Below are 24,000 nucleotides of genomic sequence, written 5' to 3'. Positions count from 1 at the left end.
AAACCGTATGTCCGTGAAGAGGTTTTTCTAAGAAGGGTAAGATGAAACAGTGTTATCTGACAAGGAACTCCATACCAGGAACAGGAAATCTAAAGGAATGGGGGTTAGCGTGTCCTCAGGAAGACTTTCTCCCTTATCACTGGGCCGAACTTCTGCCTGTAAATTCAGGATGGCACTCTCCCTGGATCTCACGCGTATCGGCTGATATTCACTGATATTCACCCCAGCAGATTAAGGTCCTTACATGCCTGGCCTGGGTGTTGGCCCTCCCACCCATCTCCAGGGATCCTTTCAGCCTGGATTAAAAATTCCCTTGAGGGGAGCAAGAATATTCTGTCACAGCACAGGAAGAAGACCAAGCCAGCTGTGGTAAAGGCAACTGTTCAGAAATGAGCTCTGGAGGTAAAGTCACAGCATCAGAGTTGAGAAGATGCTTAACTTCCCTGCCCCTGTGGTCGGAGGAGCCCTCTCTGGCCAACTAGTTACAGGGAGTGTGTACAGAGCAGGGGCTTGGCAAGGCACAGAGGCAGGGACTTGTTCAGTGCTCCTCCTACCCATCCGCCCTGTGCTGATCATCAAAGAGGCCTGGGGAGAATTGTCAACCAGCCTGGGACTCCCAATGCATCCACAGAGCCCATAGAGCATTTCTATCTCAAGAATCACACTTTATGCTGTGTCATATTAATTCCCGTCATTTTCTTTGCCCTGGTGGAGTGTATGTGGCAACGATCAGGATGGGAACAGCTATTTCTGTCTCTTATAAAATGTTTGAACGAGCACTGTGTGTCATATGTAAGTGACGAAGCACTACATTCTACTCCTGACCCCAGTATTACACTATATGTTAACTAACTAGAATTTAAATAGAATTTTGGGGAAAAATAAACACAAAAAAGCATGTTTGGGCATTTACCCTCAGGCTCTGCAGGCATGATTTTCTTGGCAGCCAGGCCCTCCCTTCTTTGGAACAAGGTCGGACACAGGACCCAGTGTGGGCCCAATTCCTGGGAATGCCCCCAGGGCCTGAATTGCCTCATAGTACAGAATCTGGTTATGGGATGCTGGTGTGAAGGAGGGCTGGGACCTTAACATCACTGGTCAGCTCCCTGTCAGCAACCCTGGGGCAAAAGGTATTCAGACTATGAGACATGACTCCCAATCTATGCACCGGGAATTGAGAAACTCCAGCATTTTCTAGGCACTGTTCTGTCTTCCAAGGATTCTCATTTTTCATTTTAACAATAACCCTACGGGGCGTCTGGCTGGCTCAGTCAGTAGAGCGTGTGACTCTTGATCAGGGAGTTGTGAGTTCGAGCCCTATGTTGGGCTTAAAAAACTCAGAAAACAAAACACAAAACTCACAACAATCCTACGAAGAAGACACCAGTTACAAGTGGTGTAAGTCGAAGTGACAGGGTCAGGGTTCAAATCCAGGGCTTCAGAGCCCAAAGCCCATGTGCTCCCCAAGTGTAAATTAACTTTTATCTCCAGGGCTGGTCAGGTGGGCCCATACGTGCCTGTTCCCCAAACCAGAGCTCAGAAGGCACTCTGCAGTGTCTCCCAATTCTCAGGCAGGTCAGCTGTCGCATCCTGCACTGGTGACCTCAGGCGGACTCAGCATCCCCAAGGAGTCTGCCTCAAGGAGAAGAGCGCAGAGAGGAGACAGAGGCGTGGCGGAAGCTAGCGGCTGAGCACAATTTCTGGCAGAGAATCTGTCTCGTCTGTCACGGTAGCAGGAGTGCGGAGACAGAAAGCCGGCGGGCCTCACCACACGCGGAGGTGACAGTGACGGCTAGAAAGACCAGCTGCTGGCGGAGAGTGCGGGGAGGAGGGAGGAGGCGAGGCAGGGACCCTCAGAGCTCTTTCGAGGGGAGGACCCACGAGTCACCAAAGCCGCTGCCTGTGTGATCCCTGACCAGCAGCCACCACCACCCGGATGCAGGTAGAAGGCGCAGAATCGGAGGCTGTGTTTTGTTAAGTCCCCCAAGCGATTCCTGCTCGCATCAAAGCATCGGAGCTCAGGGACAGAGTCAAAGCAACCAGTCGCCTCCCTTTCGGCTCCTGTCTGAGCCCCCCAAAGCACGGAGGCACAGCGTGACTTTACAGCCTTCGAGCTGGAGGGGACGTCCCCCAAGTGCTCCCAGGTGGGAGGATGCCCACCCTATCCCTCCCATGCACAGCTGGGGCTCATCCATCCACCTGTGCGGCCCGCATGCACGCCGGCCTCTCCGAGCCAGGCGCTGTGCTCCGCGAGGCAGGCTCGGCGGGGAAGAGACAGGCAAAGTCCTCCACCCACGGACTGAACATGGGGGACACAGACAAGACACACATAGGGGCGCCTGGGTGGCTCAGCCGGTTAAGCGTCCGACTTCGGCTCAGGTCGTGATCTCACTCACGGTTCGTGGGTTCGAGCCCCGCATCAGGCTCTGTGCTGAACGCTCAGACCCTGGAGCCTGCTTCTCATTCTGTGTCTCCCTCTTTCTGCCCCTCTCCCACTCACACTTGTCTCTATCTCTCAGAAATAAATAAACCTTAAAAAATTTTTTAAAAAAGACACACATCGACAACTAAGATGGCGGCAAACAGTGGCACAGGCTCTAAAGGAAATAAACAGATGTTTGGATGGCGGCAAGGACGGGGTGTGGAGGGGGTTCCTTGAGATGCGTGGTCAGGGAAGGCTTCTCTGAGGAGGTGACTTTTCTTGCTGAAACTCACAGGATGCGAGCGCAGCTATACAAAGATTTGGCTGGAAAGCCAGGATCATGGGGAAGACGGGAAAGACGGAGCCAAAGATTTCAGGCAACATTGAAAGCGCGTCGGCCGTAGGGAGACATCAGGGTTTAGGATTTTATTCTAAGATGATAAGCAGTATGAAATTAACCAGCTGTGGGGGCGCCTGGTGGCTCAGTTGTTTAAGCGTCTGACTTCAGTTCAGGTCATAATCTTGCAGTTCATGAGTTTGAGCCCCGCATGAGGCTCTGTGCTGACAGCTCAGAGCTGGAGCCTGCTTCTGATTCTGTGTTTTCCCTCTCTCTTTGCTCCTCTCCCACTTGCCCTCTGTCTCAAAAATAAATAAATATTAAAAAAAAAAAAAAAAAGGAAAAAAGAAATAAAAAAAAGAAATTAACCAGCCCTTGGTCTGAGCATCAGGATGGCATTTGCTGATGGTGGGGGGGAGCCGTTGGGGCAGAGAGAGCGGAGCAGGCACAAGGGGTTTAGTGTCAGACATGACTGCATACAGGAGTCTGGAGCCAAAGGCAAACACAGCGGGGACATACCGCCGGGAGCTGGCGGGTAACCTTGCATTTAGAGCCCTGGGACCAGGAGTGGGTGTAGGTGAGCACGAGCAGAGGGCTGAGGACCCAGACCTGGGACCACCACCACCTAACTGGAGCCAGAGGGCGTGAAGCCCGCAAAGGTGACTGAGGAGGAAGAGACGGACAGGTAGGAGCGAAGGGGAGCGAAGGTGGAGCGAAGGGGAGAAGTCTCGAGAAGGGGGAGGTCGTCCGGACCAGGTCCTGCTGAGAGTTCCCATAAAACGAGAATGAGAACCCACCCTCGGACTGGACAAGGCAGAAACCCTGGTGACCATGAAAAGAGGGGCCAAGACAGGGTTGAGAGGGGGGGCAGAAACAGAGATGAGAAAGTGGGTGCAGAGAGCTTTGAGGAAAGGGGTGATGGGCTCAGGTGGGCATCATGATATTACATCCGCTGCACGCAAGTGGCAACACCAGGGCTGGGGCCGCGGGCGCTCGTCCTCCGGCAGCCAAGAGGGCCTGGGACCCAGGGCTCAGGCAGAGGGGTGCTCTTTGTCAGAGCAGGCTCACGTCACCCACCATCCCAGGAGGGCACTGTGTGTGGGTGCAGTTGGTGCCTTTGGGAGAGGGGAGGGAAGGGAAGATGTCACCTGTGCTCTCCAGAATTTCCCTCAGGGATTGGAGCCACACTGAGAAGACAAAAAAAAAGCTACCCCTTACCGGGGCACCCGGGTGGCTCAGTTGGTTAAGCGTCCGACTCTTGGTTTCGGCTCAGGTCAGGGGCTCGTGGGTTCACGAGTTCAAGCCCCACGTCGGGCTCTGCTCTGGCAGTGTGGAGCCTGCTAGGGATTCTCTCTCTCTCCCTTGCGCTCTGCTCCTCCGTCCCCCACTCACGCTGTCTCTCTCTCTCTCTCTCTCTCTCTCTCTCTCTAAATAAACTGAAAAAAAAAAAAAAAAAAAACAACAACCCTACCACTTACTGAGGGCCTCGTTTACGTCAGGACCCTTAGCAACATGATTTCATGTGTGAGTGAGGCATGACTCCTTTGATGTTACACCTGTGGACATGAAGAAGCCTCAGAGACGTGAAGCGACTTGCCCAAGGACACACAGAGAAAGTGGGCAAGTGGAATGCGCGTTCAGCCCTCCTGACTCAACCCTGAGCTTGTCCCGGGGTTCAGAGCAGCCCGGGCGAGGATTAGCCGTGCCTGGTAAGGATCTGGCCTAAAGGACTCCTGCAAGGCAGGGCAGCCCCCAGTCAAAGGGGGCTTGAACCAAGCCTCCTTGAGGCCAGCCGTGGGAAGAGGTGAAATCATGTCGTCCACAGATTCCTGCCCGGGGAGCCCCTCCCTGGCCCCAGCCACCCAGGGTCGAATTTCCCTGTTTCTCTCCCTCCCCAGCCAAGGCCAGTTTTGTTACGAAAATGGACATCGCTTTTATTGTATTATCATAAAACAGCAATAATAGTGATACCTTATATAAAGTGGCCACACTCTAGAGGCAGGTGGACCCGAGCTGGTTACAGGAGCAGGACTCAAAAGAGCAACCTGTCAAATACAACTATTTTAAAACTTCCTTCTTGGGGCGCCTGGGTGGCACAGCCGGTTGAGCGTCCGATTCTCGGTGTTGGCTCAGGACATGATCTCACGGTTTGTGGGTTTGAGTCCCGCGTCGAGCTCTGCGCTGACAGTGCAGGGTTTGCTTGGGATTCTCTCTTTCTCTGCCCGTCCCCTGCCTGTACTCTCTCTCTCTCTCTCTCTCTCTCTCTCAAAATAAATAAATAAACAAACATAAAAGTCCTCCTTCTTATCTTTCAAACGCATGTGAATTATGCCTTTTAATGTTTGATGAGGTTTTCCCTGATTCTTGCGCTGCAGCTGGGATCCCAGGAAAATGGCGCTCAGGGCCCGTCAGGCCTGGGTGCCTTGAGAGATGCCATGCACAGTGTCCCAGAGGCTCAGGTGTCTTCCCCACGTTAGCCCACGTAGTCCCCAGGAGGCCCGTGCAGTTCTCCCACCGGCCCCATTTTACTGTTTTCTCCTGACGTCAGCCCTCCAAGAGAACATGACGCCTACTCTGATGCCCCCATCTCACTGCTGGGGACACCAGCCCAGAGACGAAGGAGATGTGGCCACTGCCATGGAGCAAGGACCCCCGTCTCCTCATGCTGCACTCTGGGGCCAGGTGCCAAGGTTCGTCATGAGCTGCAGAGACACCCTCGTGGCCCATGGCATGTTCCCACGGCACCAGAGCGGCAGCCTTCTCCCGAGTGCCTCACGGTGCTCCCCTACTGTCCCCACACCCCACTTGCTGGCTGCTTTACCACTGGGAATACTGAGGCCCGTTGAGTAGGCACCAACAATGGGCACTTTAAATGCATATGGAGCAGAAAAACAAACCCAGTAGAACTCCCCACCCTCCACCCCATTTTATTTTAATGTTTATTTTTGAGACAGAGAGAGAGAGAGAGAGAGAGAGAGAGAGAGCATGAGTGGGGGAGGGGCAGAGAGAGGGGGACAGAGGATCCAAAGCGGGCTCTGCACTGACAGCAAAGAGCCCGACATGGGGCTCGAACCCACGAGCCGTGAGACCATGACCTGAGCCGAAGTTTGACACTTAACCAACTGGGCCATCCAGGCTCCCCTCCACCCCCATTTTAATTTGGATTTAAATTGCACTACCCCAAAGGGCTAGATGATCAATATGGGCAAATACAAATTGAGTGCATTCTCTGGAACAACTGGCTTGAGCTCATCAAAAATGTCAATATCATTAAGGGTACAAAAAAAAAAAAAAAAAAAGGCTGGTGAGCTATTCTAGATGAATGGAGACTAAAGAGACATGACAACTAATATAACATGTGATGTTAGATTGCACCTGAGATCAAAAAGGAAAGTTATGGGGCACCTGGGTGGCTCAATCGGTTAAGTGTCCGACTTTGGCTCAGGTCATGATCTCACAGTTCGTGGTTCAAGCCCCGCATCAGGCTCCGTGCTGACGGCTCAGAGCCCGGAACCTGCTTCAGATTCTGTGTCTCCCTCTCTCTCTGCCCCTCATCCGCTCACACTCCGTCTCTCAAAAATGAATAAACATTAAAAAATTTTAAATTAAAAAAAGTTCCAAAAATATTGGGAAAACTTGAATATAGAATTTATATTAAATAATATATCGCCTCCATGTTCAACTCCTCACAAGTGAGAACCGTATTGTGGTTATGTCAGAGGACATCGTTGCTCTTAGGAATATGGTCAAGTATTTAGGGATGAAGTGTCATAAGGCCTGCAACTAACTTTTTTTTTTTTTAAGTAGGCTTGGTGCCCGGCACAGAGCCCAACATGGAGCCCAACACAGGGCTTGAACTCATGACTCTGAGATTAAGTCCTGAGCTGAACCGAGAGTCAGACACTTAACCGACTGAGCCACCCGGGCTCCCCTGCCATGAACTTTCAGATGGTCCGCCAACAAATAAATAAAGGATATACAGGCACACAAATACAGAAAAAGCAAGCGTTGGGAGCCGGATAAATGGGGATTCAATTGCACGACTCTTACGTCTTTCCTGGAGTTGACAACTTTCAAGGTAAAACGTTGGAGGAAAAGTAAATTTGTAGCTTCTGTAGCGGGAGCCTGAGCTCTCAGAAGGTTTCTACGTTGGGCCGCAGGTGAGGAACGTCTAATACGATTCCTGTTTCGGCTCCGACACAAGGAACACCCCGGCCTGGCTGACCCAGAGGCCCCACGGGCCCTTGCTGGGCCTCTCTCTGGAAAAGCAGCGTCATGGCTCACTGGACCCCAAGAATGCTCCCTCCCTGCGCCTGAGCATCGGGCAGCCCGGTTCTACGGAGGGCGGCCACCTCGGAGCAGGGCCCTGCAATCCCACACCAGTCAAAGGGCAGCCGATATTTCTTTTTTTTTTTTTTTTTTAAATTTTTTTTTTTTCAACGTTTATTTATTTTTGGGACAGAGAGAGACAGAGCATGAACGGGGGAGGGGCAGAGAGAGAGGGAGACACAGAATCGGAAACAGGCTCCAGGCTCTGAGCCATCAGCCCAGAGCCCGACGCGGGGCTCGAACTCACGGACCGCGAGATCGTGACCTGGCTGAAGTCGGACGCTTAACCGACTGCGCCACCCAGGCGCCCCACGGGCAGCCGGTATTTCTTGAACCTACATGCTGCTCCAGTGTCCATTGTCACAGTATGAACCAGCATGTTACAGGGTCACGGCTTCATGGAATCGTCTGGGAGCTTTTATTTTTTTATTTTTATTTTTTAACGTTTATTTATTCGAGACGGAGAGACAGAGAGAGAGGGACAAAGAATCTGAAGCAGGCTCCAGGCTCCGAGCTGTCAGCACTGAGCCTGACACGGGGCTCGAACTCACGAGCCACAAGATCATGACCCAAGCCAAAGTTGGACAACTGAGCCACCCAGGTGCCCCCTGAGGAGCTTTTAAAAAGGCAAGACCCTAGAGATTCTGGGTTGACAGGTCTGAGGGACAGCCTGGGTATCCAGAATCTTAAAAGCTCCCAGGCGATTAAAATACGTGGCAAAGTTCGAGACCTCCTGGTTTAGACATTTACTTTTCAACTTTGGGTGTGCGTTAGAATTACTTGGGGAACTTTTTTTTTTAACGTTTATTTTTTTGAGAGAGAGAGAAAGTGCACAAACGAGCAGGGAAGGAACAGAGAGAGGGAGAGAGAGAATCTCGAGCAGGCTATGCACCATCAGCACAGAGCCCGACTCGGGGCTCGAACCCATGAACCGTGAGATCATGACCTGAGCCGAAATCAAGAGTCAGATGCTTAATCGACTAAGCCTCCCAGACGCTACTTGGGGAACTTCTAAAAATAAACAAGTGGACCCCTCCTCAGATGAATTAAGTCAGAATCTCCGGGAGGTGGGGCCTAGGCATCAGTATCTTTTGAAAGCGCCCGACACGGATCCAATGTGTAGCCGGGGTTGAGAACCCCTAGTTCGGACTGGGCTGCTTCTGAGAACTAACATCCGTCCTTATGTGATTGTGCGCGTTTGTGTTTCCCCACAATTACCTGTGTCAAAAATTTACTTAACTCATTCATGAGGGACCCAGCATGTTGGGGCAGCCAGCTGCTTTCAAGGAGAACGCGCGAGATCCAGGTATGTATAGTCAGTGAAAGAAATAATGCTGACAGTAAACCGCAAAGTTAGATGCAAAATTGGTTAATATCTTACAGGGTAATAAACAAAACCCTTTCAAGATGAGATGTAAGTGGCCATGCTCCAAAGTTTGCTCAGGTGCTAACTCCGTGAGTCCAGGTTCTGAAGGTGAGCATGAACTTGATCAATAAGGAGGGGGGGGGGGAGCAGGAAGGAGGTGGAACGCACGACTGCCCGGAGAAGCCAGTGCTGGTGGCTGGCTCAGCCCAGCCTTCTTAGGGCAGGGACGGTTGGGGACAGAAGGTGAGGGACAAGCCATCCAGGGCAGACCAGGACGGGGCGTGGGGGACAAATGAAAGGCCCGTCAGCATCTGCTCTGCTTCTGTCCCAGCCACTTCCATTTTCATCAGAGTTCAGTTATTCCCCCAAGATGCATCCCAAAGATCTTTCATTCTGACACAAACTAGGAGGCTTGGGACAAGAGGATTATTCTTTCCTTCAAGAGGAGGGAGGTATCGAACATAGAGAAATACTGTGGCCATATTCAGCAGAAAGGACGAAGCCGGGCCCCTCGCTGAGCCCGCTGAGTTAGACACCCTCTCGCCTGACCAGTCATCAGCACACAGGATACCACCACCCACACCCCCAGCAGCACAGCTGAATCAGAGCGCCGTTTGTCAGAAAAAGCCTTTTTAGACTCTAAAAGTGCCATTGTCACAAGCGGTTTTAGGAACACTCGCTCTAGGAGGGATGAAGTTAGGCAACAATATGCGTGGACCTGCAGGCCATAAGCTCCCTGGGCCAGTTCCAGACAGAAGCACAGGGCAGATTTTTAAAAGCTGTCCTGGCAAGATGGGGGGTGGGGGGCGTGGGGGGCGGGGCATGGGGGAGACGGGGGGGGGGGCAGGGCGTGGGAGGGTGTTGGGCAGAGCTCCTTCTGAATATGAGCAGAAGGGCCAGTTTGGGCCCAGGCCTGGAGCCTGGATGCCCAGCAAACCCCATTTGTTTTGCCATCGGGGAGGGCTGCTGCGTAACCTTGAAAGAGCTTCTGGTTCCCAGGGTGGGGGGTGAGGTGGGCAGGGGGGAGGGCGAGGGGCAGAGGAGAAAAAAGGAAAGCGCATCCCTACCTCACTCTAGACATCAACATTAATTCCATGGATCAAAGCTGTAAATATAAAGACCGAATACACAAAATAAAGATAAGATAGACTAGCTCCACGGTCTTGGGCAGGAAAGCCTTTCTAAGCACCACACCAAAAGCCAAAGCCATAACGGAAGAGATTGATGAGTTGGCTATAAAAGAATTATAAACTTGCTGTCATAAACAAAGTTAAAAACAAATGACAAGCTGAAAAAATATTTGTAATGTATGCCAAAAAATGTAACATACCTGGGGCGCCTGGGTGGCTCAGTCGGTTGAGCATCCGACTCTCGGTTTCAGCTCAGGTCATGGTCTCACGTTTCCTGAGTTCCAGCCCGACATGGGGCTCTAAGCTGACAACACGGAGCCTGCTTGGGTTTCTCTCTCCCTCTCTTTCTGCCTCACCCCCCTTGTGCTGTCTCTGTCTCTCTCAAAATAAGTAAATAAACTTAAAAAAAAGAAAAAGAGGGGCGCCTGGGTGGCTCAGTCGGTTAAGCGTCCGACTTCGGCTCAGGTCACGATCTCATGATTTGTGGCTCTGAGCCCCATGTCGGGCTCTGGGCTGACAGCTCAGAGCCTGGATCCTATTTCCGATTCTGTGTCTCCCTCTCTCTCTGTCCCTCCCCTGCTTGCTCTCTCTCTCTCTCTGTCTCAAATAAATAAATAAATAAATAAACATTTAAAAAAATAGAAAAAGAAAAAGAAAAGAAAATTTAATATTTCTAGTTTTTCTAAATCAATGAATATTAATACATCCAAAGAAACTAGGGTGAAGAATGTGGGCAGGCAGTTAATGAGCAAAGGACTCCTAATGACCAATAAATGTAATTTAAGAAGTTCAACCGTATTTCATTTTATTTATTTTTTAAGCAATCACTATGCTCATTGCAGGGTTTGCGATCCTGAGATCAAGAGTCACATGTTCTACTGACTGAGCCAGCCAGGCGCCCCAAGTTCAACCATATTTAATTCAAAAGAGCAATCCTAATTTTTTCAGCCTCTCAAATTAAAAAGATTTGAGAAATCCTTTAACACCCGGTACCAAAAGGGTACAATCCTGATGGGAGAGTAAATGAGACATCTTCTGGAAAGGAATTTGGCCGTTGTATTAGAAATTTTAAGATGTGCATCCTTTTGATAAAATAGTTTCCACTTAGCAGGATTTATCCAAAAGGTTGGCAAACTTTTTCTGTAAAGGGCAGATAGGAAATAGTGTAGGCTTTGCGGTAGCCACTCAACTCTGCCACTGTAATGTGAAAGCAGCCACAGGCAAGAGGTGAGCAAACAGGGATGAATGTGTTCCAATAAAACTTTATTTATAAAAACAGGCGGCTACATTTGGCCCATAGGAACTGTAGTATGCCAACCTCAGACTTACTCTAAAGCAATGATTGCTGTCATGGGGAACCACTTAGCTACAAGAATGATGGTTACACTGCTTTTGTTAACCCCCCAAATTCCATTAATATATATGTACATATATGCTAACAATGAGGAACTGGTTAAAAAAAAAATGTGGTTGTCTTCTTGTGACGAAATAATAAGTTGCTATTTAAATTTATACAGAGTCGGGGCACCTGGGTGGCTCCGTCTGTTAAGCATCCAACTTCAGCTCAGGTCATGATCTCACAGTTCAGGGATTTGAGCCCCGTGTCGGGCTCTGTGCGGACAGCTCGGAGCCTGGTGCTTGCTTCAGATTCTGTGTCTCCCATTCTTTCTGTCCCTCCCCCACTTGGGCTTGTGGGCTCCTCTCTCTCTCTCTCAAGACTAAATAAACATTTAAAAAATTAAAAAAAGATAAATTTATGCAGGAAAGTCATATAGCTACATGAGTATATAGAGTGAAGGTTAGAAAATAGCATATAAGTGAGATACTAGAGGTAATAAGGGGGTTTAGTAAGGTTGTCATGACAAGATCAACACCCAAGTCAAAAGCTATCCCAGGGGCGCCTGGGTGGCGCAGTCGGTTAAGCGTCCGACTTCGGCCAGGTCACGATCTCGCGGTCCGTGAGTTCGAGCCCCGCGTCGGGCTCTGGGCTGATGGCTCAGAGCCTGGAGCCTGTTTCCGATTCTGTGTCTCCCTCTCTCTCTGACCCTCCCCCGTTCATGCTCTGTCTCTCTCTGTCCCCAAAATAAATAAACGTTGAAAAAAAAAAAAAAAAAAGCTATCCCATACAACAGACATAACCAATTAGGAAATGTTGCAGCAAAAGGATTCTACACATAACAGCAATAGGGACTCGAAAATATAGTCGCCCTACGAAGAAACACACAGAATCTATTTGAGAAATAAAACTATTCTGAAGTCCTGGCGTAAAAGAAAGCCAGAATAAATGAAGAGATATATTATGTTCCTGGATGAGAGAATTCAATGTTGTAAAGAAGCCAATTCCCTTCATGTGATGTATAAATTTCAAACAAAATCTCTAGCAGGATTTTTAACAGGTTTTGACAAAAAAGAAGATTCTCAAAGAGAAAATACGTAAGAATAACAAAAAAAAATGTTTTTAAATAAAGAAGGATGAAGGAGACTGCCTCTATAGATATCAAACTATAAAGCGAGAGTAGCTGGACTGGTTTTGGCTTAGAAATAGATAGACAAATAGATCAATATAACAGACCAGAGTCCAGAAGGAAATCCGTGTTTATAAGGAAATTTAGCATATGAGAAAGGGGTGAAATTTCAAATGAGTGGGGAAAGAGAGATGATCTGATAGTAGGAGCTTAAACAGCTGGCAACATTTTGAAAATAATGATGCCGGATGACTATACCCTTAGCAAAAGCAAAAATAGTCTGCAGGTAGATCAAAGAGCTAAGCATAAACACGTTTTGTCTGAAAGTATCGGAAAAAAAATATATAGGGGGATACGTTTATAGCCTTGAGATAAAGAAGGCATAACATGTGAATGGCATAAAAGGACTGGTAATGATCACGTAAGAATTTTAAAATTCTGTGCAATAAAAGACACCAAACCCAAGATTAAAGTACAAGCAAAATGCATAAAGATTGACAGAATATATTTAGATGTCTTATAAATCAATAAGGGAAAGACAAACAACCCAAAGGAAAATGACCAAAGACTATGAACAGGTAACTCCCCAAAGAAGAAATCCAAAGGGCCAGTGAACAGGACACATGGTCTACCTCACTAGTAAATAAATGGCAATGCAAAGAAAGCAAGGGGGAGTCTCCCTCCATCAGGCTGGTGAGCGGAGAAGGGAAGGGAGGAGTGGAGGGGAGACTGGCAGGTAGGTGGAGACCTTCCAAGGTTGGCAAAGGGGTGAGGAAATGGACACTCTCACATACGGTCAGATGATACATCACTAGTGCCTTTTTAGAAGAAAAATTTGGATGCATTTCTTAAAAAAAAAAAAAATAAATGTTGGTGCCTGGCTGGCTTAGTCAGTAGAACAAAGGGGTTCTTGATCTTGGGGTGGTTAGTTTGAGCCCCATGTTGGGGGTAGAGCCTATTTAAAGAGAGAGAGAGAGAGAAAGAGAGAGAGAGAGGGCGAAAGTGCCATTTAGCCAAAAAATAAAAAATAAATAGGGTCTGCACACTCTTTGATACAGCAATTCCATTTTTAGATTTCTAATCCTAGAAATACTTACAGAACATTCTATGCAGCATGAATACGGGTGTGCTGGATATGGAGACAGGGTCAGCTTGAGTCCTGTCACCACAGGGTGAAAATGGTGTCACTATGGAGGGGACTTGGAGCCACCCTGGAGGCTGAGGTTAAGGCCCAGGGCCTCAACGAAGTTCAGGGCAGGTCCTCCTCCAGGCTGGGGCAGAGGGAACCAGGGGAGGCTTCCTGGAGGAAGCGTAAGTCTTAATGCTGAGCAGAAGTTAGCCCAGGGATAGCGGGTGGGAGGACATCCCTGGAGAAACACAAAACTTATACAAAGTCTAGGACGCAAGAGAGAACTCAGCCTTTTCATAGAATGAGGAAGAGTCGAGTGTCACCGATTTCGGGGTGGCGAGGCTGGAGAAGGAGGTGGGAGTTGGTTTTATCCCTTCGGTGATGAGGGGTCCCAGAAGGGAGTGAGAGAGCAGCCCCTTAGGGAAGATCCTGAGGCACCGGGCTAAGGGTCTAGAAAGGCTGGGGATGGTGAAGAGAGCTGTAGGCAACAGGGGGAGAAGGACAAGGCAGCAAGCGGGGATCAGGGGACTCGAGGCCGGCTGGATGTGGGGGCGGCAGCAATGATTTTCCGGCCTGGGGCCTGGCTGGCTGGTGACATCATTCACTGAGATGACAGTTTCACAGGAGAAGCAGGCGGCTTAATGCCCTATTCATTTTATGGGGTTCCCTATTAATTGGCCCACGAAGGAGAATGACCAAGGGCCCCGGATCTCACAGCATTTGTGGGGTCAGCTTCCACGGCACCACCCCCTTGCCTCTCGGGCCCGCAGTGGGGCTCTCCACACCTGCCCATGCCCTCTCCCCACGGAGACCCCTGTGCTATATAGATGGAGGGCTGTAAAGAAAAGAGGACAAGGGCCAGCCCACTGAGCGGGCCAGCCTTGGGAGGGATTCCCAGGGTGCTTCCTAAGACCCTAGCCCAGGGACACTCATCCATGGACACCAGGGACACCCAGCATCCCCTGACCAAATTCACATCCCCCTGCATCGGGAAACTCGCTCAACCGTTGGGTTTACTAAGGCCTCAGGGACGCTTTTGGATGCCCCAGTGTCGCAGGCTCTGAGGACACAGTTAGGGTGACATTCGGTAAGTTCCAGGACTGATGCAGCACAGGTGGCACCCACCCAGGAGGGACTCACATGGCCCAGAAGTCTGCACAGCAGGCTGGGAGCCATGGCGGTGACAGCCAGTGGCCAGAGTTTCATGTGCGGGGTGCCTATGGCCACCAGCAACACTAAAGTGTCTCACCATTTTAACGATGGCCCTCATCAAGTGGTGATGTCAGAGGTCCCCACCCCAGGGTCTCCCATCAGCGTGTCATCCCTACGTGGTCCCCAAACCACCCTTACGCTTTCGTCTCCGGCCGCACTTTGGAAGCCTGAGTGACCAGGCCGTTGTCAGTCTCAAGCTGACCCCTAGGGGACAGCTGGGACACAGCAGGGTGCTGAGGGCCTGGTCCATGGGATTAAGACCTGCCCAGGCTGGCGCCCTCTGCTCCCCCGACCTGAGGAGCTGTGGGCCGTTAGCCGAAGGGAGCCCAGAGCAGGCCTCCGTTTTGACAGGCTACTGAAACACCAGTGTCCGAGGGTAAAGCTGATGAGCACCACGTTCTCGTGCTGACCTCCACGACACGGCACGGGAGGAAGGCAGCTCTCATGTACTCGCTAGTAAGAAAATTCGTATTTCCTCAGGTCCTTTAGACCGGCGTGCCCAGCCCTGTTTACAGCTGAGGAAACTGAGGCGCAGAGGGATTGAGAGCGGCTTGTCCGGTGTGCATATCCAGTCAGTGGCCCAAGTGGGGTGTGGACCCAGTCCTGGGTGACCCCACAGCCTTCCTCCTCACCTTGCTTCCTGCTCAGCTCTCCACGAGGGGTCCACCCCAAAACCCTGGGGACGCTCTGTGTTTGTCCCACATGGGGAGTCCTCTGCCCTGATCCTGGCCCACATCCCATTAGCTGGGCTCAAATACATATTCACCCCACACCCACTGGGCCTGTCAAGGCAGGCCTGGAGCCCACCTCTCTGCACTCATCCCTGGGGGCCCTCATTTTGGGCACAGCACCCTGGAGGCCAGCCACCTGGCTTCCATGTTGGGGGCCCTGGCCCCGCACCCCGTGCCTGGCTCTGGCTTCTGCCGTCTTTGAGCGTTGGCTTCTCCAATATCATTCTGCTGGCCTCCCTCAGCAATACAGCCCTCTATGTGGACTCCCGCTCATCCAGTCCCCATCCTGACCCCACCACCCGGCCTAAGTGACTTCTGGGGTCCTGGATCTCCTTCAGCTATGGAAAATACTTCTGTTTGGGGGAGTTCACCAACCAGAGGCGGAGAGAAGGTATTGGAGCTGGCCTGGATGACAAACCGAGCGAATCGTCCTCCAGCCCTGGGGTGTCTCAGCCAGCAGGGCCCTTGAAGCCTGTCAATATACGCATCTTAAACTGTGTCTGTCTGTAGGGTGTAGCCACAAGTGTTTGGAACGAGAGTTCCGAAGCTTTATAACAAACACACCGCTGGGCACGGATAATGGAAAACAGCCATGAGGGCTGTGGCGTGTGCCCCACCTCGGGCACAGAGTTCCTCAGGCCCTCAGGACTTCCTGAGTGACGGGAGTGCCTTTAGTCACGCATAGGGAACCCCTTCCCGACACGGCTGCGTTCCTGCCGAGGAGGTGACACCGGGGGGCTCCTAGAGAGCCTCGGGATGGGTCTGGCCACCAGAAAGACCCAAGTGTGATTAGAAGGTGGGAACATCCGGCTCACCCATCCCCCCCACCCAGGCTGCACGTCAGGTTTTCGAAGTTCCGAGAGTTTCCGATTGATGAACGCACACATGTGCGGGGAAGCCGGTGGGTCTGGAGACGGCATGCGATCGCCTCACCGACCCCCGGCCCCCGCCACGCTTTGCCTTTGCACCTGTCCCATTAGGCTCTTCCTGAGTCGTGTCCTTTGTAATAAACTGATAGTCGCCAGTACGGTGTGTCCCTGGGTTCTGTGACTTGTTCCAGTGAATTACTGAACCCGAGGGGGGTTGTGGGGACCCCAGCTAGCACAAGTGCAGGCAGCCTGGGCACCCCATCTGTAGCTGCCCCACGGTGGGGCAGGCTCGTGGGACTGCGTCCGTGACCCTTGGGGTCTGCACTAACTCTGGAACGGAACTGAACCGCTAGGCGCCTGCTTGGCGTTGGAGAACTGGCGGACCGAGGACCCGGCGGGGCTTGTTGTTTGGGAAAAACCACACAGGGACCAGTTGGCTCCGTGGGTTAAGGGCAGAGGAGAAAAGAAAAACAAAATGCAGTCCTGCCTGGTGTTGACCTCAAGTCTGTCGTTTCCCCTGTCTGACTCGGTTTCTCCCTGGAACCAGAGAGAGGGAGCCGAGTGCTTCGTGAGGACCCCCCAGTCCCTACTCTCTTTGCTGTGGCTCGCAAGGGGCCTGGCTGCTCAGGTTCCAAAAACTATTTCTTGACTTTGAAGCCAAAGTGTCCTCGAAAGGGGAGGCCCTGGGGCGTCCCAGACACCAACAGGGTGGAGCAGAAGCAAAAAGATCATAAAGGCCAAGGCAGCGCCTCGGAGGCTCCTCCACCCGCTCACGGGAGGCCTCGGGCCTCCCCCTTCTTACCTGCTCCGCACAGTCTGGGATCTCGGGCGTGCAGGGCAGCGTCCCTGCGTTCTCCACGGACAGCACATCTTTCAGCAGCTCCTCGCACCCTGCAGACGGACAGACAGCACAGGGTCAGAACCTCAGCAGCTTTGCTTCTGATCCACGGGCCTAGGGCAGGAAGGGCTGTGGGGGGCAGGTGGCCCAAGCGTCCAAGAGCCCAGCTGATCCTTCAAAGGCAGAGATGGCGCGCCAGGCCCTGGAGAGGCTGGTCCCGGGCTCTGCCGGTGGAGCTGAGACGCACTGACCCCAACAGAGAACACACAACAGAGAGACTCCCAAATGCAGAGGGCAGGCCAGGGGCAAAGAGAAATCAAGGAGGCCTCTCTGGAGGAAGGGACACGAGACAGTACTCCCTGCCCGGTTCACAGACACTCCAAATGCACACACTCCCCTGCGGTCGAGGCCTTCGACGGCCCTGTAAACTCCAGGACATCTAGGACAGGGTCACCCTCAGCATGGTTCCACGTCCCAGATGGCCTCCCTCCGCGGTTCCTGAGCAAATGCCCCCATATCTTTTCAGACAAAGGAGGTCAAACCCACAAAGTACCTGGCGTGGGCACATGACAGGCCCAGTCAGTGGCGGTCCTACAGTTCACGCTGCAGAAGGCTCTGTGGGGGCCGCGTGCAGCCCCTCCCAACCTCTCAGCTCACTTCCTGTCAGCCCTCACCTCCAAGGAAGTGATTCCTGCTTCCTTCCCACCCTCCCAGAGCCGCAGGTGCCCCACAGAAAAAGGTTCATCCTGACAGGAAAACATGGCTTCCTTCACAGATGGCAGGAAAGTCTCGCGGGCCTGTGTTCTCTTCAGAGCCAGCAGGGAGGCTTGAATAAGTCTGCCTGCCCGGTGGCCCAAGCCGCTTTCTCCAGACAAGCAGTTTAGTGGTAAGGGTGGCCATGAGTGGCCTCTGATCCCTGGAGGTGCCTCACAATGGCCTTGGAATTGGGAAAAGAGAGGGACTGTATTTTGCTCCTTCAAGGAGGGGGGCGGGGAAGAGAGGAAGAGACTGAGGAGTCCCAAGGAAGAGAGAGGGGAGGAAACAAAGAGAACAGGAGAGAAGGAGGAAGATGGGCGTCCATTGTGCCCCGGGGTCTGCCCACAGCTGTCCTAGTTTTCAAACTGCAAGTCCTGTGTCCTGGGAAACCGCCCGGGAGCTGGGTCATCCTGGAGGGAGGTGACCCGGAGGAGGACTCAAGGAGGAGAAAGGAAAGCAATCAGAAACCTTTCTCTACAGGACAGATGATGGGCAGGGAGGAAATGACTGTCCCGTGGGCATGGGGTGAGCCTGGATCCTTCTCCTCAGTCCCCAGGGGAGGAATCCCAGCTGAGACCCAAGTCAGGCCAGCTTCTGCAGCTGGACGGGATCCTGAGAGACCCCTAGGACCCAAAGGTCTCACCTTTCATGGCGAACACCCCTCTGCAAAAGTCCTTGAAGTTGATTCTCCCGAGGTCGTTGGGATCCAAATATTTGACAAGTTTTTCCACCTGTGAGAAGGAAGGAGGGACAGATGTGAGGTGTCTAAAGACGCCCCATTGGGTTCACGGAGCTGGGGTGAGGGTGGCTGGGGAGGCTGGAATGGAGGGAGGGCTTGTCACCTGAGCCAAGGGGATACAGTGTCCCCTCCTAGGCCTCCACCCCTCACCCTGGATCAGCGCCAACCCCCCGACGGCGGCCGGGCCACTTGATTCTCTTGAGGTCCACAGACAGCACCAGGAGCCTTCCAACGAAGACTGGCACATGGAGAGTGAACGCTCTGATTTTTTTTTTTAACTTAATGGTTTCTTTCCTACAAAAATCATACGAGCTCGCTGCAGAAACTCCAGAACAGAGAATGAATCAAACCCTGCCATTTCGCACTTTTTTTCCCCTTTCAAACACATAGTTTGGGTGCAGCTGGGTCGCTCAGCCGGTGAAGTGCCTGACTTTGGCTCAGTCGTGATCCCATGGTTCGTGAGTTCAAACCCTGAGTTGGGCTCCCTTCTGACAATACAGAGCCTGCTTGGGATTCTCTCTCTCTCAATCTCTCTCTCTCTCTCTCTCTCTGCCCCTCCTCCACTCTCAAAATAAATAAACTTAAAAAAAAAAAAAACACATGGTGAGCCACTTTTTGTTTTTTTTTTGTAGTTCTGAGAGACCCTTGGCCAAATTCCCTTTTGTCCACAAGGAGGAAATAATTATGTCACATTTGTATACATTCTTGGAAAATTTTAAATTACAAATCAAATAAGATTTAAGGCAAAACCAATTACGGTCAAGACAGTGGCTGCATTTGCAGCACTTTGTAGGAGGGGGAAGGTACCAAGGGGGTTTCTATTTATTGATCTGGATGCTGGCCACACAGTGAAAACCCACTGAGCTGTCTGCTTGTGGCCGGCACACTTTTCTGTTCTGTTTGTACTTTATACTTCCATAAAAAATGTTTAAAAAATAAAGTCTGTTAATAAGGGTTTTTTTTTGTTTTTGTTTTTGTTTTTAGCCCAAAGGACTCAGCCATTTCTGACGTTTGGAAGGTTCTCTCCTGCTTAACAGTTTAATCAGAAACCCTTCTGTGGGGCGCCTGGGTGGCTCAGTCGGTTAAGCGGCCGACTTCGGCTCAGGTCATGATCTCGCGGTCCGCGAGTTCGAGCCCCGCGTCGGGCTCTGTGCTGACAGCTCAGAGCCTGGAGCCTGTTTCAGATTCTGTGTCTCCCTCTTTCTGCCCCTCCCCTGTTCATGCTCTGTCTCTCTCTGTCTCAAAAATAAATAAACGTTAAAAAAAATTAAAAAAAAAAAAGAAACCCTTTCGTGCTGCCCTGTGGTACCATCCATGTTGTTAGTGGTTATAAGATACACTGCACGGTGGATACACCCTAATTGACTTAACGACCCCTAATGGTTGGGCATTTCCGTTACTTCCTGCTTTTTGTCATTACAATTCATCTTTGGGGGTTTCTACAGCTGTGTGATGACCAGTTGAGCCCTGGCCCCTCAGATCCTTGACTTCCTCATTGCTTTCTCCCCCATCCCACCTCAGCCGGCGAGGCCCTGAGCCACCCCAGCCACACCAAGGACTTGCCCCTCTTCCAATGTCACTCACTCGAACACCCCACTCCCTGGCCGCATCCTCCCTCCCTTTCTGCCCATTGTGCAGTTCTGCAGCATTACGGGGGCTGCTCCCTCTCACCCGCATGCAATCCATACCCAAATGCCATACCCTAAAGCCACTTTCTTTTTTCCACATCACCCATGGAGTCCCACGGGTCACAGCCATTATCATCTCCCTTCCTGGCTGCCGAAGTTTCCTGATTCATCTACTCTCTCCCGCTCATCCTCCACTCCGACTGGATTCTGTCACCTCCTCCCCTGGTAAAAACCTTCCAGTGATTGTCCACTACCCGTAGGATAAAATCGGAACTCTGTAACGTGGTCTACAAGGCCCTATATGATCTGGCCCCTCCAGCCCCATCTCCTCCCACTCTTTCCATCCCTCACTGCATTCCAGCCACACTGGCTTTCAGTCAGCTCCTTTAAGCAAACCACTCTTTCCTGACTCGGGGCCTTTGCACATGCTGTACGTCATCTCACATGCTTGTCCTCCCCTCATTCATCACCTGATTTGATTCATCCTTTGGGTCACTGTTTGTGCCTTTATCAAATGTCTCCCCCTGAGACAAACCTGTCCTGACCACTCCCATCTAATTAGGGTCCATCTGCTAGTAGCCTGTAGCACCCTATACTTTTCCTTCAAACCACTTGCTGCAATTTGTAATTATATTTTATGCGATAATTTTATTACTTTGTGTCTTCCCCTCTAGGAAATAAGCTCCCTAAGGGTACGGGTCATGTCTGTTTCGATCACGGCTGCATACACGGTAGCTCCCACCATGACTGGCATATACTAGAAGCTTCACAAACATTTGTTGAATAGCTGAATATGAATGGTTCTATGAGTCATCTAAATTTTATTTATTTATTAAACACTTATTTATTTTTGAGACAGAGAGAGACAGAGCGAGACAGAGCATGAAGGGGGGAGGGTCAGAGAGAGGGAGACACAGAATCTGAAACAGGCTCCGGGCTCTGAGCTGTCAGCACAGAGCCCGACGCGGGGCTCGAACTCACGGACCGCGAGATCATGACCTGAGCCGAAGTCGGTCGCCTAACCGACTGAGCCACCCAGGCGCCCCGAGTCATCTAAATTTTAAAGGCTTTTGGCAACAGTTGCCAAATTGTTCTCTGTAAAGACGTCTTAATTTAGTGTTCAGCCAGAGCAAGTGACTTCCCACTCGAGAGCTCCGAGTACATTTCCTTAGTTTTTGGCAATGGCCAACTTCGTAAGAACTCTCTTTTCTAATTAATTAGCGCCAGGCTCCACCCACCCCCACCCCCACCCCTCCCCCACCCCTCCCCCACCCCCACCCATAGTTCCAGCAACTGAAAGTCAGCTTCTTGAGATTTCTTCTGGAAGCCTGCTTCTAAATCAGCCTGTTACTTAGTGGCAGTCCCTCCCTCCCCTCAGCGCACACGCAAACCTTCATTCGCTCACTGGGCGCTTCCTACATACTGGGCACCCTGCTGGGGGCCTCAGGCAAGCGCACACGCGGTCACACACACACACACACACACGCATGCATGCGCACACGCTGTCGCACTCTCGTCAGGCACCTTCCCTCTCTTCCCAGTGATCACCCTCGGTGTCGAAAGCACAGTGGGGCAAAGAGGAGCTCTTTCTTTAGACTCCTTTCGGGCTGGGTTGCGGGCAGGCTACATCAAAGCACTCTGGAAACCCTAGAACACAGCATGGAGGCAAGGGGTTACTCTTACCGGCGGTATTGTTAATGCCCGTGGCCCACATCACTCACTGCAGGCCCCAAAGCCCAAGCCATGGTGGGGATTCATCCGTCCATTAAGGACTGTGTTTCCTGCATGCCCATGGGACGTGTTTCCAGTGGTGGCCGCTGCGGCGGGAGTCCGAAGGCCTGGTCGCGCCAGAGGCCTGGCCTCATGGGGACGCGCCCAGCTGGCTTTGGAGATGAGCGGTGAGCGAGCAGCGGGCATCTCTCCTCCCTCCCTGAGCTTGGTGGCCCTGCACTGGTACCTCTATTCCAGCTGACTCTGCTTTTTGCACTCGGGTGTCAGTCTGGGGGTGACGGGTGGGCAGGGCCTATACATGGTCTGTCCGGGACCCCCTCAACCTCTCAGGACGTCGGAATTCCAGTGAAGGAAGAAGGTGGCTTCCTGCCAGCTCCCATCCCGGCCAAAGCCTCCTCAGCATTGCAGCCGTCGCCTTCCCTCACTGCAAGGACAGCCTGACTACCGGGCAGGGGCGTGGCTTCTGAGGATCCCAATGCCCAGTGCCACCTGCACCCACCACCCTGGCCAGGATCCTGCCGCCTCCCCTCCTGCCCCTCTCCCCACTGGCATCGTGGGGACACTCTGAACACTGGGGCTGGGCTGGGACATTCGGTACCTCCCAGCCTCCCCGCACTCACCCCCACAATCCTCTCCAAGGTCAGGAGCTATGCCTTAATTATCTCCGATGCAGTCAAGGGTGGACCGTCACTGACTGTTGAATGGGCGACGCAGAGCCCCAGTCTCAGGTCCTCCTGAGAAGCAGCAGGCTGTGCACTCGGATTCCAAGTGTCCGTCGCCCCCTGGGACTGGGAGACATTGGTGGGGACATTGGTGGGGCCAGGCTGTCCAGCCCCCCTGATCCCCACCGCCTCCAGGGAAAGCCGGCCTGGAGCGGAGGTGCGGGGCTGCTTGATGACAGGCAGACAGATGAGGTCCTGAGGGCCACCGCAAAGTCCCTGATCACCCCTGAGCTATGGCGTAGGAGACTCCCACAGGGCTCATCAAAGAGCGGAGACCCCGGAGAGTGTGTGCCACGGGCCGCACGGCCCTTTAGAAAGCAAACGCGACCACTGTAAATTATTATAACAAAACTGCCAACTATGTTAACACCACAACTGGAGGCTCAAGGACCTTCTAAATAAACAGTGGCAGGGCTCATGCAGAGAGGTATTAGTAATTCCTGCTGGGTTCATGGAGGGCTTGCCATCAACTGTAGCAACTCTGTGCTCAGCTGTGTGCTAAACTCTGGCCCGACTTGCTCTCATCTCTGACCCTCACAACCTTACCGGCGACAATCACAGCCTCCCATTCTACAGTTGAGGAGACTGACGGGAGAGGTTAGACGTTTAGACAGTCACTGTGGCAATAACCCTTCCTTGAACCCAGGTCCTGCTGGCCCTAGACGATCAGCTTCTGCGGTCTACTGGTTTCCTGCGTATCAGGGCCCTTACCTGCTGCGGCTGGGGACCCGTCACCTTGATCACCAAGAGTCTCAACCCTCCTGGAACTAGACCACATTTTACCAATGCACCCCTGGGCCGGGGAGGGGGGGGCATTCAGTTGACCCAGCCCTTTATTTTATAGGCAGGGAAGCCAAGTCCCAGGCAGGGGAAGGACTTGCTCAAGGTCACACGGCAAGCACAGCAAATAACCACCCACGTGTGGTCTTTGCGGCGAAGCGGGGCCACAGGCACTGCCCCCCGCCCCGTGCGACGTGCACGCCATCCATGGCCAGGCTGTCCTGGGCCGCCTCTCGGCTTCTAGTCGGAAGAGAAGGGCATCCTGGGCCCGTCAGGGCCTGCAGGGGCAGCTGCTCTCACTGAACCACACCCGGCTGGGCCATGAGCTGGCTGCCAGAGACATTGCTTGTTCACTGTCAGTAAAATATTGATCTTTCCATTTTGGGGCCACTCAATTACCAGGCTTCCCCTTCTATTTCTGTTGCCTTTCTCTTTGGGCTGATTTTCCATTCATTCATTCCCCCCGGGTCACATCTCTTCTGGCTCCGACCAGACGATGTTTAAAACCTCATTGCCGCCGCCGTCTGATTGATCACCAGCCAGATGCTCTCTGAGCCTGTGCCCAGCCGCCCCCGCCTCCCTGATTTCCAGATCTGCCAGCCAGACGGGCTCAAGCAAGCCATTTGCCTCTCGGAGGCCTCAGCTGCCTCATCTGAACAAGGGAAATAAACCGGCAGTCAGCAGGTGAGATGCCTAGTAAGTATTAGCAATTACTATTACTAATTAAGCAAATGCCTGGTGACTCTTCCTTTATGCCAGACTCTGAGCACTCCGTTCACATGGATTTATTGAATCCTTACAACCAGCTCAGAAGCA

At 52.1% G+C, this 24,000-nt stretch overlaps 1 protein-coding gene across 2 annotated transcripts in view; it reads right to left on the bottom strand.

Moving 5' to 3' along the window:
- RAB11FIP4 (RAB11 family interacting protein 4) overlaps nucleotides 1–24,000 on the bottom strand; it is a 120,030-nt gene that overhangs the window by 58,227 nt on the left and 37,803 nt on the right. Inside the window, exons 1-3 of one of the 2 annotated variants that reach the window (XM_045488022.1) lie at nucleotides 20,166–20,171; nucleotides 18,228–18,315; nucleotides 16,793–16,881 (exon numbers count right to left, since the gene is read on the bottom strand). In XM_045488022.1, coding sequence (XP_045343978.1) covers nucleotides 16,793–16,881; nucleotides 18,228–18,234 — 96 coding nt within the window. In that variant the 5' untranslated portion in view covers nucleotides 18,235–18,315; nucleotides 20,166–20,171. Of the gene's footprint in view, nucleotides 1–16,792; nucleotides 16,882–18,227; nucleotides 18,316–20,165; nucleotides 20,172–24,000 lie in introns of those variants that run through there. The other variant, XM_045488021.1, reaches the window with a different exon arrangement.

Source organism: Leopardus geoffroyi, chromosome E1 (genome assembly GCF_018350155.1).
Source record: "Leopardus geoffroyi isolate Oge1 chromosome E1, O.geoffroyi_Oge1_pat1.0, whole genome shotgun sequence".
NCBI lineage: Eukaryota > Metazoa > Chordata > Mammalia > Carnivora > Felidae > Leopardus > Leopardus geoffroyi.
This window is presented reverse-complemented; position numbering and strand designations above follow the sequence as displayed.